The 18,965-nt window shown below is 39.9% G+C and overlaps 1 protein-coding gene across 6 annotated transcripts in view; it reads left to right on the top strand.

Moving 5' to 3' along the window:
- Positions 1-16,980, top strand: part of PDE1A (phosphodiesterase 1A) — a 278,238-nt gene extending 261,258 nt beyond the window's left edge. For all 6 annotated transcript variants that reach the window (XM_084800179.1, XM_084800178.1, XM_084800177.1 and 3 more), the window contains 2 exons: positions 12,768-12,884; positions 14,525-16,980. In XM_084800179.1, coding sequence (XP_084656305.1) covers positions 12,768-12,841 — 74 coding nt within the window. In that variant the 3' untranslated portion in view covers positions 12,842-12,884; positions 14,525-16,980. The remainder of the gene's footprint in view (positions 1-12,767; positions 12,885-14,524) is intronic.
- Positions 16,981-18,965: the final 1,985 nt, after the last annotated feature.

The following is an 18,965-nucleotide window of genomic DNA, read 5'->3' as shown; positions in this document are numbered from 1 at the left end:
GATACCTCTGCATACTAAAGAAACACAGAAGCATCACAGAAATTAAATTATAACCAGGGAGGTCACACAATACAGGGTTAAAATCTGAAATCCTGCAACAGAATTTTTCAACTTTGCTGTTGTCATTACTAGTTACATTTTTGAACAATAGCATCTCTGAGCTGTGGCTTCATAAATTATACAGTGGTGATCATTCCTAATGTATCTGTTTAATAGCTGTGATAAATATCGAATAAGCCAGCGTGTGAGAAGCATGTAGTGGTCTGTGTTCTTTACTGTAATACTTACTCTTGTGGCCTTGCTATACCTCAAGACTATTTGTAGAGCTTAAGCAAAGGCTCCCTTGAAGTGTTCTGCAGGAAAATAGTCCTGGTGGTGCTTACCCCACGACAAAGGGCACCATGGGGCAGCTCCATTCACCAGTCGAATGGGTTGCTGTGCACCAACTTGGTCTCAGTACAAAGTCATCTCCAGAACCCCTCCTTGATTTTCATCCATGCAGCTTTTTCCCAAGTGCCTCTCAGATCCATGCAGCTGTCTAAAACAGAGTGAAGGAGTAGAATTGCTTTAGGTAACACCCATGGTAACAGTTCTAATGTGTAAAGACGTAAATTAATTAGTTTAAATTAACTTTTTAAGGAATTGAGGATTCTTTCCTTCCCCAAACGTAAATATCCCCAGAGAAGAAGAAAAGGGGTTTTATTTTTATTTTTTGTTTTTCTAAATTAATTAATTAATTTATTTATTTATTCACTTTTCATCATGATTGTAGCCCCCTCCCTCCTCTCCTCCTGGTCCCACCCTCCCTCTCTCTTCCTGTATCCCCCCCTCCCCTACTCCTAAAAAAGGAGAGCCCCTCCCACCAACACATCAAGTTGCATCAGGACTGAGCCCGTCCTCTTCCCCTGTGGCCTAGCAAGGCAGCCGAGCCAGGGGGAAGTGATCTAAAAGCAGGCCACTGAGTCCATGTCAGAGACAGCTTCCTGGGATGAAGACTGAACTCCCCATTGGCTACATCTGTGTAGGGAGCCTAGGTCCAGTGCAAGCACGGTCCTTGATTGGTTCTTCAGTCTCTGCAAGCCACCCTGGGACCTGGTCGTTGGCTCTGTTGCTCCTCTTGTGGGGCTCCTGTCCCCTCCCTTCTATTCATTCCCCCAACTCTTCCACAAGGCTCTCTGCGCTCAGTGCAATGTTTAGCTGTGAGTCTCGGCATCTGTTTCAGTCTGTTGCTGGATAGAGCCTCTCAGAGGACAGCTGTGCTAGGCATAGCAGAGCATCCTTAGTAGTATCAGGGGTTGACTCTCTTCCATGCGTTGGGTCTCAGGTTGGGCCAGGCATTGGTTGAACATCCTACAAATCTCTGCTCTATCTTTATCCCTGCACGTCTTGTAGGCAGGGTAAATTTTGGGTGGAAGTTTTTGTGAGTGGGTTGGTGTTCCCCTCCTTCAACTAGGAGTCCTGTCTAGTTAGAGGGTGGCCTCTTCAGTTCCCATGACTCCTGCTACTAGGAATCTCAGCCAGAGTCACCCCTATCTCCTCCCAGAAGTGTACCCTGTCTTAGGTCTCCAGTTTGTCACAGAGATGCTCCTGCCCCACCCCCCCCAGTTTCTCTTCTCTTTGTAGGGCCTCTGTCCTCCTACTCCTGCTCTCCTCAGGTCTGATCTTCACCCTCTTTTTCTCTGAGCTCTCTCTCCTACCTTGTTTGCTCTCTACAACTGCTTCCATTTTCCATTCTATTTCTCCTGAGTGCGATTTAAGCATCATCCCTTGTGTCTTCCTTGTTATTTAGCTTCTTTGGACCTGAGAATTGCAGTACGGTTATCCTGTACTATGGCTAATATCCTTTTATATGTGAGTACATACCATGCATGTCTTTGTGGGTTTGGGTTACTTCACTCAGGATGATCTTTTCTAATTCTGTCATTTGCCTACAAATTTCATGATTTCCTTGTTTTTAATAGCTGAGTAGTATCCCACTTTGTAAACATACCACAGTTTCTTTATCCATTCTTTGGTTGAGTGATAATCTAGGTTGTTTCCAGTTTCTGCATATTACAAATAAAACTGATATGAACATGGTGGAGCATCTTTTGGGTATATGCCCAGGAGTGGTATTGCTAGATCTTGAGGTAGCGCTATTCCCAACTTCTGAGAAAGCTCCAGATTGATTTCCAAGGTGGTTGTACAAGTTTGCACTCTCACTGGGTTTCTGTAGACCTGGTCACTCTAAAGGGATGCTTTGTAATCAAGAAAATAGCTTATAAAATTAAATTCAGAAAAATTACCACCTATGTTTTAATCTCTTAAACTACAGGTATAATTTTATATACAACAAACAGTTCAGCTACCCTGATTTCACTTTCTTGAAAGTTATTCATAATTTTATCAATAAGCTTTTTCACATTAACTGCGAGAATTGAGAAGTTCCCAGAGATCATACAGAAAGATTCATAACTGTACTGTGGATTTTTCTAATATACATTTAATTTCTGTGTTTTGTTACTTCTCTAAATCATTATATAAGCTTATAATCTCCAATTATAAAAAGCAAGGGGAAAATCTATAGTTTCTTCCCAAGTGAAGTTGAGTTCATAAATCTTCAAAGGGAGATGGAGAAAACCTTCATGAATCTGAGTATGCAACTTTATCACAATGACTTGTCTTTGTTGTGTTGTTGTTGTTGCTGCTGCTGTTACTACTGCTGCTGCTATTGGTAGTGGTGGTGTGGGTGATGGTGGTAGTGGTTGAAAGAGGATCTTTCTGTGTAGTGCTGACTGTCATGGAACTCTCTCTGTAGATCAGGCTGTCCTGGAACTCACAGATGTCCTCTTGTATCTGCCTCCTAAGGGCTGGGATAAGAGGCATATGCCACCACCTCCTGGATTACAAGGTCATTTCTAAGACATAAATAAGCCAGGCATAGTGGTTTGTGCTTTTAATGCTAGCACCTGAATCATGGAAAGACTGAACTCTGTGAGTCCAGCCTGCTCTACACAGCACATTCCAGGATAGCCAGGACTATGCAGTGTGACTCTGTCTATGAGTCTAGCCTGCTCTACACAGCACATTCCAGGATAGCCAGGACTATGCACTGTGACTCTGACTCCACAACAGAACATAGACTAAGGCTGGATTGTGGACAGTGCAGGCCTGTATTTCCAGCTACTCTGGAGCTGACGCAAGAGAATCTTAAATGCAAAACCCAGCTTGGCCTACAAAACATAGGCAAAGTTGGCCTGATGAAACCAACAAAGCTCTCTCCAAACCTTCATCAGTGGAACACTTTTCTACTGTGCACCAAGCCCTAAGGCCAGTGTCCAGTCTGACAGTAACAGCAACAACAAAAACTAACAAAATCAAAACAGTAAGCTGGGCCCTTTCTTTAACTGGTGATACATGATTTTGGGGGAGCGGTTGAAGACAAGGGGTTTGGATTAATTTTTATTGCTATCTAGAGTTTTCTGTAAGAAGTACTGAGACATACAGGGCCACAGATGTCTGCTTACCACTCTGGAGATAGGATTTACTTAGTAGGGTCTTGCGTCCCACATCACCTCTGTGCTTGGCTAAGTCGATATAAAATACAAGGATGAAAAAACTGAGAGACGAGTAGATACACTGTTAAATAAAAGCCACAAAGACTAAGACAATAAGCTTGGTGTCAGTTTCACAGTGAGATAGTGAAACCAGCACCCACAATTTATTTTAAATCATGTAGCTTGTATCATGAGAGCAACCCTGTTGCAGGAGTGGGTGGAGGCCACAGCTTCCATCACTATGGAGCAACAAACTACTTCGTGCTTTTGCTTTTTAAAGCATGAATCTACAACAAATGTGTTGCAATGGGAACAACTTGCATGAAAGCAAGGAAAACAATTCCTTCCACCATTTCTATCCAAAACTATAGTTGGTGGATGGGACTCTTCAAGTATCCTTCCAAATAACGCCTCCTCACAGCCAGTAAGCTTTGATAAGAATACACGCACAGGAGACCAATAGATGGCATGGGAGAGATGCCATGGAAGCAGCATGTCTTTTTTGTCCTAGGTGCGAAGGTAGCTGGGTGAATAGAACTAACTTCTCCCTTGGCTGATCTGAGGACTCACACATACAGGTACCAACCCAGTAAGCCTTCTGAGATGTGAAGATGTAAAACAAAGTTAATATAAGCAACTGCTGAAAAAAAAATTAGGGAGATATCCTGTAGATTCATGTGTGAGTCTGTCAAGCAAGTACTTACGGAACAGCGTGAAGTCTATCTGGTAGCTGCTAGAGTTTAGGTCACGCCTCCTACCAGGAGTTGCTGAATTTTTTCTTCCATGTCTGATACACATTTGTTGACAATTGTATACCCCAGCCTAATAACAACTGTAAGTAATTTTAGCTTTCATGAGATAAATGAAAGAAGGGGGAGGATAAGGAGAAAAAAACAAACAACCTTGACATTTGGGAAAAATAGGTAATGCACACAATTGGCTTTTTTTTTTTTTTTTTTTTTTTTTTTTTTTGACACAGGGTTTCTCTGTGTGTAGCTTTGGCTGTTCTGGGCTGGCCTCAAACTCACAGTAATCTGCCTGCCTCTGCCTCCCGAGTGCTGGGATTAAAGGTATGCATCACCACACCTGGCACACAATTTTGTGAGTCTTATCCTCCTAAGTTTGGAAAGTCCAATGTAATCACCATTTACTTGTTGACCATTAGCACTAAAAGGTGTCCAGGTTAGAGACAGACAAGGCCTTCCTCCCGCTGAGGCTAGTCCTGCAAAGAGAGCACTCTGTAAAGCTCCACATCACTGAGATCTGGTGGAGGTGATGGGTCTGAGTGGAGCGCTGGAGAATTTGTTAAAACCAATGACAGCGCTTACTCATTTTTATTTCTCGAGCATAGAGAACCTCAGATTATGGATTTTAATATTAATAACTTACTTCTCTTGGAGGCCCAAGTCTTGTGATTTCTTCTCCACACACATCAGTATCTCCTTACTTTGAAATTTTCAAGGGCACAGGACTTGTGTAGGGCTTGGATTTTGTTTTGTTTTTGTTTTGTTTTGTTTTGTTTTGTTTTGTTGAGTTCTTCTTAGCTAATCTCCTACAGCATTTACAGCCAGCGGCATTAATGAAAAAAGAATTCTGGATTTTTATTTGTTTGTTCGTTTCTGGTTTCATTGTTTTTGTTGTAGTAAAACATTGTTCATGTTTCTTGCTTACAAACTGCTCCACCACCCCCTCCCCAGAGAACTGATTTTGAAATCTTTTAGATTTTCTTAGCATGGAAATAGAAACTATCACTTGTACTTCATAGTTCTCATCTTGAAGCTTTATAATTATGTTTTCCAGACTGCTAACAATTTTTTTCCTCTTTCAAATTAGTGTAAATTTACCCCCTTGGGTCAGGGAGTAAGCCTATGAGAGCGACATCTTCAGGTTTGTGAAGCAGCAGGTAGCTCTGGAGTGGAAGGCGCAGATGTGCCCCATACATGGATAAGACCCTGCGTAAAATGAAATTGATGATTAAATGGTTTAAGAAATGTGCCTTCCACTCAACTGTGGAGAATGTCTTGCCCATTGGGTAGATCTGGGTTGGGGTTCGAAGTTTGGTGCATGTATTGTCCTTGGCTGGTGCCATAGTTTGAGCAGAACCCCTGGGCCCAGATCTGCCCATCTTAATGTTCTTCTTGTAAGTTTCTAGGACCCTCTGGATCCTTCTATTTCCCCATTCTCCCATGCTTCTCTCACCTAGAGTCCCCATAGGATGTCCTCCCCTCTGTCCCACTTTCCTGGTAAGTGAAGACTTTCATGGGACATATCCCTTGGGCTAGTGTCCAGATATAAGTGAATATATGCCATTTGACTCTTTCTGCTTCTGGGTTAACTCACTCATTATGATAATTTCTAGTTCAATCCATTTGTCCACAAATTTCAGAAATTCCTTTTTAAAAAAAAATAGCTGAGTGTACATAGTGTAAATGTACCACAGTTTCTTTATCCATTTTCACACAAACTCTGGTGCCCCATATTTGACCATGTCCGCTGGATGGGGAGGCCTGGTGGCACTCAGAGGAAGAATAGCAGGTTACCAAGAAGAGATTTCCCCTTACTACCATAGAGGAGGGTAGTAAGGGGAAAATGGGAGGGAGGGAAGAATAGGAGGATACAAGGGATGGGATAACAATTTAGATGTAATATGAATAAATTAATAAAATATATTAAAAAATAAAATGAAAAACAGTTTAAAGGACAAAAGAAGTGTGCCTTGCTAAGCATATACTTGGATGTTGTGGAATAGCTTATTCTATTAATATTAATTAAAGCTGGTTATTAATACAGTGGCAGTTATTCCTTAACCCATTATTTTGTTCATAAAAGACTCAGAGATTTGTTAGATCTTAAATAACTCAGACTAGGCAGATATTAACCCAGCTATCTTGCCTATTTCCCACCCAAAAATCCCACAAATACTTGCACGTGTTCTACTTGGGCTGTTCCTGCTCCATCAGGCCAGTCCTCAGAGCCAGTGGCTCTTGGCCTCATGCTCCTGGTTCACGCTAAACCATGGAGGCTTGCTCCTTCTTCCTTCTTCCTCTGTCTCTCCGTGGTTTTTCCTTCTGCCACCCCCAAGCCTAGGAACCTTGACTCTGCCTACCTCTCTCCTGCACAACCCAGATGTAGGCAACTTTATTTAGCCAATCAGGAATAATTTGGGAGGCAAGCTTTACACCACATCATTTTGGATACCTGTGAGAATTTACTTGTAAGGATCTTGGGGGTCAAGCAATTAACATTTGAATACAGCCCCAGCAATTGCATGCAGAGAATATTCTCTGTGATCTGTCCTTGTTACTGTGAGTACTAATGCTAACATGTCATTCCTACACTTTGTGTTTTTGTGGCTCTTCTTAAATGACTGATAATTTAACAAAGATACATTGACATGTTTTAAAGCATATATAGATTTCATCAAGAACTTAAGATAGAAAGGCTACCATGTATTAAGCCCTCTTAATACTTCTGAGTTTAAAATTTAACTGTATCAATAGTATACCTATCTGGGAGCTGCACGTAAAATACATGAACCCAGGGCTGGTCAGATGACTGTGGGTAAAAGCATTTGAGTACAAAGCCTGATAGCTGGAGTTTGATCCTTAGAACCCACAGAGAGGAAGGAAAAACCTATCTCTTCTAAGTTGTCTTGTGACCTCCACAAGCCCCTGCCCCAACTAAATATATATAACATAAATACATTCATTTTAATTATTAATAATAATTATCATTTATAATATAAATTTAAATAAAATATATACATATAAACTTTAAAATATACGAACCCAGAACTCTATGGAAAACTAAATGCCATAGTAAGGTTGCAGATGTGAATGTATCATTGGATTTTACATTCTGACATTGTTTAAGTACAGCAATTTGAGAAACAGTTCTTATGGTAGTAACACTGTGGTGTTATGAAGTGCCACACTAAACTCAAAACTATCATTTTTCTTTTACTTTTAAAATTAATAAAAATGGCAACAAACATGTATTAAGAAACTATGTTTATGTTTGCATGATTCTGCTATGCCTCTCACTATAAGGATGGGATTTCTATGTCTTCCCTACATTTCCAGCCATTCTCCACGTACAGGAGAGTGTGGTTCCATAGCTCCTACTTAGAATGGCATGTGATTTTATTTTTCAGGATCGTCTGTTACAAAACCAAGTTTGGTATATTCACCAGTCTCTATTCAGGCACATAAGTAGATTACTATATTGATACAATTGGGGATATTTTTATTAAAGAACAATGGAAGGTTTCTGTTTATTTGCCTAACTGAAACTTAAATAGAAAAGTCAGTTCGAGTACTTACAGCACAGACAAAATGTTTTATGAAGTACACATTATCATTTCCAAGTTCAATTCCTGAAACTCGTTTGGATGAATGTACCTAAAGCCAGTGACATGAACTACTGTTCTACCTATAAAAGGTAAAGAAAAGATTTTTTAAAATTAGAACATTGTTCAGACTCTAACATATCTATCATTTTATTCCTACAAAAATTAAACACCCATCCCAATATGTGTTGCCCAAACCTTCTTGGGTGTGGAATCTTCTCCGGAACATGGCTGACCCACCAGGGGTCACACCCTTAAAGAAAATTGACATTTTTTTTTCAGCTGATATCAAATCCCCAAAACACCCGGGCTCAGGGTGGGACTTCATGTCAACCTCTCGTCTCCTCATGCTGGGATATTTTTCTTGCTTGAGCTCATACAAGTTTTTTCACACTATCACAATTTCTGTGGATTCATATATATAGCTACTATGAGAGTGTAAACTCATGCAGCCATTATGAATATCAGTGTGGAGGTTCCTCGAAATACAACAGTTGGACGTCTTCCCAAAGGACTCTACATCCTATTACAGAGATACTTGCTCACCCATGTCCCTCGCTGCTCTATCCCAATATCCAGGTAGCGGTAACAGTGTAGGTGTCCCTCCACTGATGAATGGTACATTTACACAAAGAGGTATTATTCCACTGTTAAGAAAAATTAAATTATGAGACTTGCAGGTAAATGGATGGAACTGGAAGCAATCATTGTGAGTGAAGTAAACCAGACCCATCAAGACAGACATCACGTGCTTTCCCTCATCTGTGGATGCTAGCATGTGAAATACCCATAGAGGTTAGGAAACTGATAAGAGGTCATGAGAACCGGAGGATCTTTCCAAGGAGGGGAGATAGAGCACCATGATAAAAGCAAGAAAGGGGGCGAATGGAACAGGGAGGATCAAATGCAAAGGTGTGTAGAGGAGGACGTGAGTGGAATAACTAACACTGAAGTCCTGGGAAAAGCCGGATGGAAACCTACTACTGTGGAAGGTTCCAAAAACATGTATGTAAACACATAGTTTTAAAAAAAGTTTAAATGGAGGCACAGGGACAATGCCCCAACTAGATACCACGTGTTAACAAATAAAACCCCACAGCTCAGGACTAGAGAGATGGCTCAGAGGTTAAGTGCATTGTCTGTTCTTCCAAAGGTCCTGAGTTCAATTCCCCAGCAACTTACATGGTGACTCACAACCATCTATAATGAGATCTGACTCCCTCTTCTGGTAGGAAGGCATATGTGCTGGCAGAATACTATATAAATAATAAATTAACAACCCACACCTGGGAAAGGATTACCTCTTCTTGAGTTGTTGGTCAAAGGAATCTCATGAACCCTCAGATGTTACAGGCTGTTGCCAGTGCTCCTGGCTGCCCCCCAGAGCTCAATGGTAAGAGCAATTAGCAATTTATTGACTGGAAACTTCCATAACACTTTGTGAAATGAGGTAATTCTGTTAGTCCGGTTCCTTGTCTCTGTGACAAAATGCCAGAGAAAATAATTTCAGAGAAGAAAGATTTTTTGTTGGGGGCTCCAGATGTTCAGCCCATGGGTGGATGGCTCCTTAAAGAGTCAGGACAAACTTGACCATTAGTTTCTCTAACATTTAAAAAGAAGCTTACGTGCTTCCAATATATAATGGAATGGAGTAAATATTGCCATTCCAAACAAAATTTTTTTGTGGAATTAAGGACTTAAAAAACGAAGGCTAAGACCAAAGCAAGACCAAAATCCATCAGAAAAAAAAATCAAAATTCTATAGCTCCGTATCTGGCATCTGAGGCACACATTTAAATGTGGAACACCCTGTTTTTTGTACCCTTGGGAATATGGCTTCCCTTTGGGACTGGCTCCACTGACTTCCCTGGCCTAAAACTTTCCTCAGCATATGTCCATGTTCCTGACATCGCTAGTGTCCCAGAGGCTTCAAGGGCATGTTCACTGTCTCGAAGTGTCAGACACCGTGCGTGGAGGACGTGCTCACCAGTAGCTCAGCCACACACTAGCCAATCCCTCATGTCCCCTAAGCCCTCTTTTATGCTGCATGCCTGCAAAGCTACCGCCGTATGGACAAGGCATAGATTATTGATGGTTTGGTTTTTTTTTCACCATCAGCCTGTGCAGAGTCTATTGGTACTATGAACACTGCCCATTAAAGAAAGAGCTACCATCTCAGTTACAGGTTGTCTTTCCCACCCTACAACAAGACTGCGTTCCATCTTCATCAGTGAGGTCTTACAGTCTAGTTCTGGTGGGAAACCAACAGCAGTGACAATCACCTGAATTATTTAAGAACTTCTCCGGCCAACATCTCAAGGTACAATGCCGACCCTTGCACTGGAATGATCATTTAATAACCTATGGCTGCTGAAAATTTGCTTTCTCTACCCATGCAGGGTACTTTACAGAGGAAAATATTTTAACCTGAAGTTATTATGTGCACGAATCTTATGGAGGATTATTTTGCTTAGCTTTTAACTGAGAGTATTATGCATATCATTTGTGGGCTACATTGCATGTAAATGCTAGGGGCATTGTTTGTCATAGCCAGGAACCATAAGTATTTTCATAGTATATTTGTCGTTAGTCCTTGTCATTCACAAAATTACCCAAGAAGCACATGTATTACCACTGTGTCAAAAAACAAACAAACAAAAACCCAAAACAAAACAAACAAACAAACAAAACCTCCCTTGCTGTACTGCTTTTGTATTGCAGTGTAAGTGGAGTCCTTTTTTATTATATGTATTTTATTTATAGATTTTATTTTGAAAAGAATATACATTTGATTAGACTAAGAGGAGGGCTTAGATCAAATTAGAAAAGTCTGATAGCTTGGAGTCTGGATGGTTTATAAGATCTTTTACGTAGACCACTATCCATTACTCAAAGGATGATGTCAAAGTTATGAGCCTAAAAGTGACTTACACATGACATACCCAAGTTAATTACAGAGGCTTCTCCATCTGAAAATGAATTTAAAATGATGAGATTTTGATATACAATGTCTTTAATTTTTATGACAAATCTAGCTTCTGTAAGCTCACTTGGCAATGTTGTGTTTGTGTGTGTGAAAACACCAGGACCTCACGGTTTGGAAGAAGAATTACTTTTGTGCAAAACTACAGACTTGGTCACAATACTTTCTGCTTTTCTAATTTCACTTACAGAATTACTCTTAGATGTCATTTGCACATCATTTTGAGGTTTATTTTTTCAATTGTTTCTATTTCATTGTTTAATTTTTCTATTTTTTCCTGACTGATAAAATTTCACTAGAAATAAAATTATTTTATTAGGTACATTTTAGTGTCCTTTACCCATTGTTAAAAAAAGTTCCCTCCAAATGAAATAAATATTTATGTTACTTTCTCTTAAGTCAGTCCATTTGGGTCTCTGTCATTTGTTCTTTTTCTAGTAAAGTGTGTTTTGTTAGTTCCTAGTCTGGCCTTAAATAACAGGATATTAAATCTGAATTTAAACCAAGGCTCCAAGATGATAAATGTCTAAAAACAAACCAAGTTGTGAGGAACAATGCTGAAGAGGATTCATAACCCATTATAAATGTTTTAGTTTGAATTCAAATAAATGAAATATTAGGTTGCTGAAAATAGAAAAGTGTTTATGAAGAAAATTCCAATAAAGAGATCCCTACAGCCAGCACTTGGGAGGTAGAAGCAGGTGGATCTCTGTGAGGTTGATGTCACCCTGGTCTACAAAGCAAGCCAGGACAGCCAGGGCTACATAGAGAAACCTTGTCTTGAAAACAACAGCCAAACCAAACCAAACCAAACCAAACTAAACCAAAGAACAGCAACAACAAACCCAAGAGATCCCTATAGTAGAGATGCAGAATTGCCTCTTCCTCCTCTACATCAGTCGAAGAGAATTTTCCTGGGAAGAGAGAGCATGTAGCTTAGGACACATTGGGAATGGAATATAATTTTACCAAGAGAGCGAAGAGCTATGTGAGCTCATGAGGAGAAGATTGTATAGACTTGAGATTTTCCTCAAGTGCATTATGGGAACAAATGCCTGTGGGGTGTGCATGTGAGTAGATATTTGAATGGAACCGGAGCTGGAAATGTAGCCGCAAGTTTCTGGGAGTTGGTAAGACAGCCAAATGCTCTTCTTCTGTCAACAGGCTGGTGTGAAGTCTCCAGACAGGCTCTTAGTGAGAAGTATCCGAAAAAATTGTCCCTTCACTCACACGATAAAGGGTCAGTCTACACACTGTGTTCCACTGGTACTGGTCCAGGAGGCTCTTGGCTCTCCCTTTATGTTTATGTGAAACTTTATTACTCAATTTTTGATCAGCTCTCTTCAGCATCTTAGGGAGCATTTGAATAGTTTCCACACTAATGCTTTCCTTTTCTTCAGGGTCTATTAAAGCTGCAGTTTATAGAAAGCTCTAAGACTATAAATGCTACTCATTTGTTTTGGCAGATTACTTTATCTGAAACGCTACTATTTTCTCATAATCATTGTAAACTTGTTTTAAATTCATAGCAGCTAATAAGCACAAGGATAAAGACATTGGTCATTAGGATTTGTTTAAACTTAGTTTCAGTAAAAGAAATATCCAGGAGAACCATGCAGTCCTGTGTGTTATTTAACAGATGCTTCTCTCATATATTTCATTTCTGTGTTTGCAGACTAAGCTGCAAGGTCAAAGGTTAAACAGTCATGAGAGGATGCATGGTTGTACCCTGTAAGCCCCCAGGCTGGAAGGAAAATGTACAATCTTTGGGAAAATGTACCACAGAACCATGATAATTCCAGCCTTCAATACTTTACAAGTTTCTATCTCCTCAAAATATTAGGGTTTTTTCTTTCAAAAGCCAATTTTGTCTTAACTGTTTGTTATTTGATGTTTTTAGGTGAACTTGATCTTCACAAGAATGCAGAAGACTTGGGAAATACTGAAGAAAAGCATGCTGACACACATCCATAGATCTGAACAAACTTTAAGAGTTCAGTTGTTTTAAACATAAGAGGTAATTTTACCTTTGAGACAAGAAACCTAATTTCTAAACTGAATTGTTTATATAACAGCCTTAGAGACAAAAGACTCAAATTTAAATATTCTGCTACTTTAAAAAATATGCTTTTTTTATCAACTAAATTTTATTTACTGAGATTACAGTTTTAATACATTAACTTCAATAAGCCTTACTTTATAGAGTTTATTAAAATATTCCAGAAGAAATCTTTACAATGGGAGAAGATTTAGAATTACATTTCTGTGATGCATAGGAACTATTAATAACATAAATATCATGTATACTAGAAATCTGTGGACAAGAATGGTGCCTGTTTTTAAAAATGGCTTCTGGGACTTGATTTCTATCTGCCAGATTGATAAACCTAGAAATGATGTTATAGAAATATGAAGTTTTAATGAGCTGGTATATTAAACTTAGTGTCCATTCAAACAGAATGCATCTTGGAAAGACACAGGATGAACCGACAACTAGAGAGGATGGTGGAGATAGTGCAGATGTTTTAAATGTTACAAAATGCATATGAAACAAATCCCAAGTGTTATAAGGAGTATTATGTTGGTTTAGTAACCAGGTCAAGGGAAAATGCTGAAGGTGCCGTGGCCACGCCCTTGAGATGCTGTTATTGCTTCTTCAGATGCCAGTTTGAGAGTTAAATGTGATTTGGCTTTTAAGGTAATTCTTCAGTATTTGTGTAAAGACACCCAGCTGTGAACATCTTGTATATGTTATGTCAAGTATCCCATGGTGGATATGGTTCCTTTTTGTACTTGAAGTTTGGAAAACCAGATCACCAAGCGGCTCTTCAGCACCTCACACCCCTCTTGATAGTTAACAGTGATAGTCACTGTTATAATGACGACTACACTTTGCATACAGGTTGCACATTTGTTACTGTCCTGGTCATTTCAGGTGGATATGAATGTGCAGAATTAAGCAGGATTCTTCCCTGTAAGGTATTTGCAAGCCAGTGTTTACTATATATTGCCACAAAAGAAAGAGAAAACTGCTTGGGTCATCATTTTCTAAACATTTCTTGTATCGATCTACAATATTTATGAGCCTTTCCCCAAAATGTGTGTAGGAAATATAAGTGACCGGTGTGTTTGCTGAAATGGCTTTTCAGCATATGAAAACATTATTGACTGGAACTGAAAACTGTGCAAAACACAGACCTGCAAAGCAGAGCTAGGAAGGAATTGTAACTTAGATAAGCCAACGGGTATTCTTCATGGTAAATCTTTTCTTCCTGGCAGAGTGTACAGGTCCTATGTGAAACTGTCTCTTAGTAGTGACATCTATATAGACTAAGCACTATTCTCTAATTTTTCTTCTTTGTTTCTAATTGCCCAAACTTGTATTTATCACATGTGACATGCTTTGAAGTCTTCATGGAACGGTTAAATTAAACTAAGTACTAAATGTGTAACCTCCCACATTTGTCATCCTTTGGTGGCTAGGTGAAAAGCTGCTCTTGGCAATTTTCAAGGACACCATACGTTATTATTTACTATTTCTTTGTGTTTATTATTGTGAAATAACTGAAAAGTTTGTATCTTCTAATCAACATCTACCCAACCCACCTTCCCACCCCTTCTCTGATCTCATTTTTTTTTGTTTGGTTTTTATTTCAGGAAAATGAAAGTAGCATGAAAAACATGCAAAGTCCTTAAAATTATATCTGGCTCAGGCCATTTTAGTGGACTAAGAGCATACATTTCAATATAATAACCGAGCAAAGAAGTACCGTGAGCTGCCATCAGCATTCCGGCCCTTGTTCCTGCCATTGTTTTCCCTCCATAATTCGCTCATCTTCAATCAAGCCAGAGCAATCTTTTAAGGCTAAAAGTGAGATAGTTTTAATTTTTCATCACTTTTAACTTGTGAAGACGAGGAAACCTTTTTCAGTGTGCTTCTTGCACTGTGTTACTTGGAGTGCTGCTACAAAAACAAACGAACAAAAACAAAACAAACAAATAAACAAACAAAAAACCAACAATGGAAAACTGAGTCTTCTTGCAATGCTGGTCTGGTAAGACTGTCTTTTTTAAGTGCTTGGAGAAAGAATAGGAAGGCTGCTCAGAAGTTGTTCCTGAAATCTGAGGCACAGCTGGCCACGAGATGCTGCCGGTGATCAGGTGAATGCCTCACCACTTCTCCAGTGGGGAAACTAACAGTGCCACCTTCTCCCGGAGCCAGCGGGACCATCCTGAGACCACCCCTGTGGCTTTTAGGCACGAATGTACCACCTGTCTGTGTGTGGTCACATTGCAGGACACAGTTTGCTGTAGTCCACAGTAACAAATAACGTCAGCTGTTTCAGGAGACGGGTGCTTGAAGGGAAAACAGAATTTTCCTTCTGCGATACTGATTCCACTAGGATATAAAAATATATTACCAGGCTGAAGCATTGAGGCATAAGAGATAAACATGTGGTGTGTGTGTGTGTGTGTGTGTGTGTGTGTGTGTGTGTGTGTGTGTGTGTGTGTGTGATGTAGGTGTGTGCACTCATGCTCAGAGGAGTATATGGAAATGGAAACCCACACTTTCCTGTATAGCTAACATTATTTGACGTGACACTTTACTTTTCCTGAATTGAAATGAACTGCAGCCCACAGAGGCTCTGTTTCTCTGCCATGTTTTGCCTGAGCATGTGTGAAGCCTTCCCTCGACCCGACGGCCTTTTCTTGTTTTGAGCTAACAAGGACGGTCAAGCCCAATTAGATGTTGTAGCTTTTTCACTGTACATACCTTTCAGGGACTGTGAGCTTTGTGGAAGGTGAAAATTGGGCGAAAAGAGGCAAGAGTAACTGTCAATTCACTGATGTGCAGAAGGTTTGTCCATCCTACTGAGCTGCTTCCTGCACTTGCTTTCCCCCAGGTTCCACAAGGCTAAGCAATATTTCAGAGAGGGGCAGGACCTGAAGCTCTTAGGCCCTAAGCGGTGAGCTCTTTATAACTCACAACTTAGAGCTACTTTAATGTGTAAGCCATATTCTATACGCATATTTAGTATGCATTATTGTAATTTAAGATATATTTGTGTGTGGACTGTATAAAATGCTTCTCAATGTTCTGTGAATTAGATTCCTGATGTTAGTGTTGTCTAAATCTTGTGCGGAGCACAGCTAAATAATTGAATTGTATCATATTACAATGTGATGGGTGTTTTAAATGTCAGCAGTAAAGATTGATCTATAATAATGTATTGAGAAGATTAATAGAAATGTTCATCTAGTACCCTTTGCCCTTTAAATGGACTTTTTATTTCTATTTATGGAGAAACTGTAACTACTGCTTTTAATGTCTTTTTTAATTGAAATATTCAGCATCTAGAAAATATTTTGCTCTGAAGGGAGAATCTGAGAGTCTAGGAAGTCCTAACTGTTCCTAATTGAGCCGATGGTTGTCTTTCAGTAAAGCTAGAATCTTCGGAGGGAAGAATAAATTGAAACACTGCCCTCTTCATGGCATAGAAAACACATCCATTTTGGTCCCTTGATCTCTATGCTTGGTTAATATAATGAAGGGTCACACACACTGGTCAGTGTATGTGTGCTAGCCTAATTGTGCAGGTTATGTGACTTGCAAAGCACTGTGACTAAGTGTGTGCATGGGGAGTTGGGGAAACACACTCCTCGGAGCCGTCACACTGCCTAGCACACTTAGTCTACTCCTCGCCTCCTCTTTTGTTCCTCTCTCCACTAGTCCCAATGTGTCTCCTATTCTGCCTTTGGCCTTCCATGCTCTCTCTTTCCTCTTTCTCTCTCTGAAGACAGCGCCTATTGGGATCTAGTAAGCAGGAGTCCGACTGGAGGTCACATGCGCTGTCCCTCTGCAGATATTGGTGTGTGAGTCCACACCATGAGGCAGGACTGTCTCTCTCCATCGACTGCTGCAGCTGCCTTGCGATTGTACTCACAGCTACGTACCATATACTTGTAAGTTCGTTTGCCTTTTCATTTAACCAGAACTTTACATTTTTAACATGATGGCCTATGATTCTTGTGTTTTTATTATGCTGTAACTCTCTGTATTTCCTACTATATATGATTGCTAAATAAATAATATTTGATGGAAATTATCCTGACCCACTTAGTATTCAGTTTAACTTCGTTTAGTAGATAGTTGACAGCTTGGGGAAATCTGGAGAAACTGGGTATAAACCAAATGAAAAATGATTTGGGTTTGCTCAGAATGTGACTTTTTCCAATAAAGAAAACAATAAAGGAAATGATCATTGATAGTGAATGTGTGGCTGAAAATATGGCTCACACAGAAATATGGCAATGAGAGTCTTTCCTCTAGGAATCTCAAGTTTTACAGGTGAGCTACTGCCACTGTAATTTATATAATATTTAGAATGCCACATACAAAGATAATTATTTTCATCCTAGGTGATTCCATGAAGAGGGAAAAAACGCAGAACATGAGTTGACAAAAATAATGAATAACAAGAAAATTAAAACATTTTTTTGCTTTCCATGTGTGGCTTCCATGGAATTTAATAACCAATATGATTTTTTATTTTAACAATAATCTCGCAATATAGTGTTGATACAATCAAGAAAGCCAAGTCTTAGAGGAGGACACTTGTCCAAAACCATGCAGTCCAGTACAGCTGCCACCAATTTGCTTCTGGATGTCTGTGGTACCCAAAGACCTCTTCTTCCTACTATATTTATGTGGAGCGGGATGGAGGCCCAGAAGAGTAGAAAACCATGTGAAAAAGAGCGTGTCAATATAGCTGCTCTACCTTATCGCTTAGGCAATAAAGACAGTGAATTTTTTTACAGTCAAAAGGACACTAATGATATCATGTATTACAATTATATTTCTGGAGCCGGGGAGGTAGTGGCGCATGCCTCTAATCCCAGCACTTGAGAGGCAGAAGCAGGTGGATTGCTGTGAGTTCAAGGCCAGTCTGGTCTACAAAGTGAATCCAGGACAGCCAAGGCTACACAGAGAAACCCTGTCTCGAAAAAAAAAAAACCAATCATATTTCTGTGAAAGAAATACAAATATTTAATATGCAAATTCTATATATGCATATCTATATACTATTTGGTACATTTAACAGTTTTTTTCTCAAATTGGACAGCTTTCTTTATATCTCAAATGAACATGTTTTTATCTCAGATCAACTTTTTTATTTTCTGCATTCCTGAATTACATTTTTCCCTTTTTTTTTTTGTTTTAATAGAGAATATTTGGAGTTTGTTGTTTGTTTGTTTGTTTGTTTGTTTTCCTTGAAACACTACAATTCACAGAGCCAAATAAGCTAGGTAACAAGGAAGGGCCTCAGGGAGGATTCATGAATCTCACTCAGAAGCGGAATAGAATAGGCATCGGAAGTGGTTGAAGAGAGGGAACCGAACAGGACAGGATGTGAGGAGAGAGGCAAGTTGGGGACAGATGTAGGGGCAGGAGGACAGAGGGCTTGCGGAGAGAAGGGAAACTGTGGGCAGGGGCATCTCTGAGACAAGCTGGAGGCTTATATAACAGGGTAGGCTCCAGGCAGGGTATGGGGTGGCTCTAGCTGAGCCCCCGCTGCTTCTGACACAGACGCTGTTACATGCTTTGCGATCACTTCCTCCTTGTGGGGCTGCCCTGCCAGGCCACTGTAGAAGAGGATGTGCTCAGTCCTGATGCGATGTGAAGGTCTGGGGTGGGTTAGGGGTGGGTTAGGGGTCGTGGGACCCCCCCCCCCGGGCGGGACCCCCCCTTTCCTGACAGGTAGGAGACAGGGGAAGAGGCACGGACGGTAGGACCAGGAGGAGAGGTGGATGGGGACTGCAATTGGGATGTAAAGTGAACAACCAAATAAATAAAGCTATAAGTTAAAAAAACACATTTCCCCAGAATATTCTACTTTGTAGGAAATTACCTTGGGACCCATCTCACTGCAAGAAAAATTAGATAAATATTTAGAAGAAAATATTAAAATTCACTCCAACGCAAGAGTTAAGGTGAAAAAATGAGCTGGTTCTTTTTTTTTTTTTAATACATTTTTATTAATTTATACATATTACATCTCAGTTGTTAGCCCATCCCATGTATCCTCCCATTCCTCCC

The sequence above is a fragment of the Acomys minous genome, assembly GCF_964271855.1.
Source record: "Acomys minous genome assembly, chromosome: 10".
Taxonomy (NCBI): Eukaryota; Metazoa; Chordata; class Mammalia; order Rodentia; family Muridae; genus Acomys; species Acomys minous.
The sequence above is the reverse complement of the archived record's forward strand: the minus strand, read 5'-3'. Positions and strand labels throughout refer to the sequence as shown.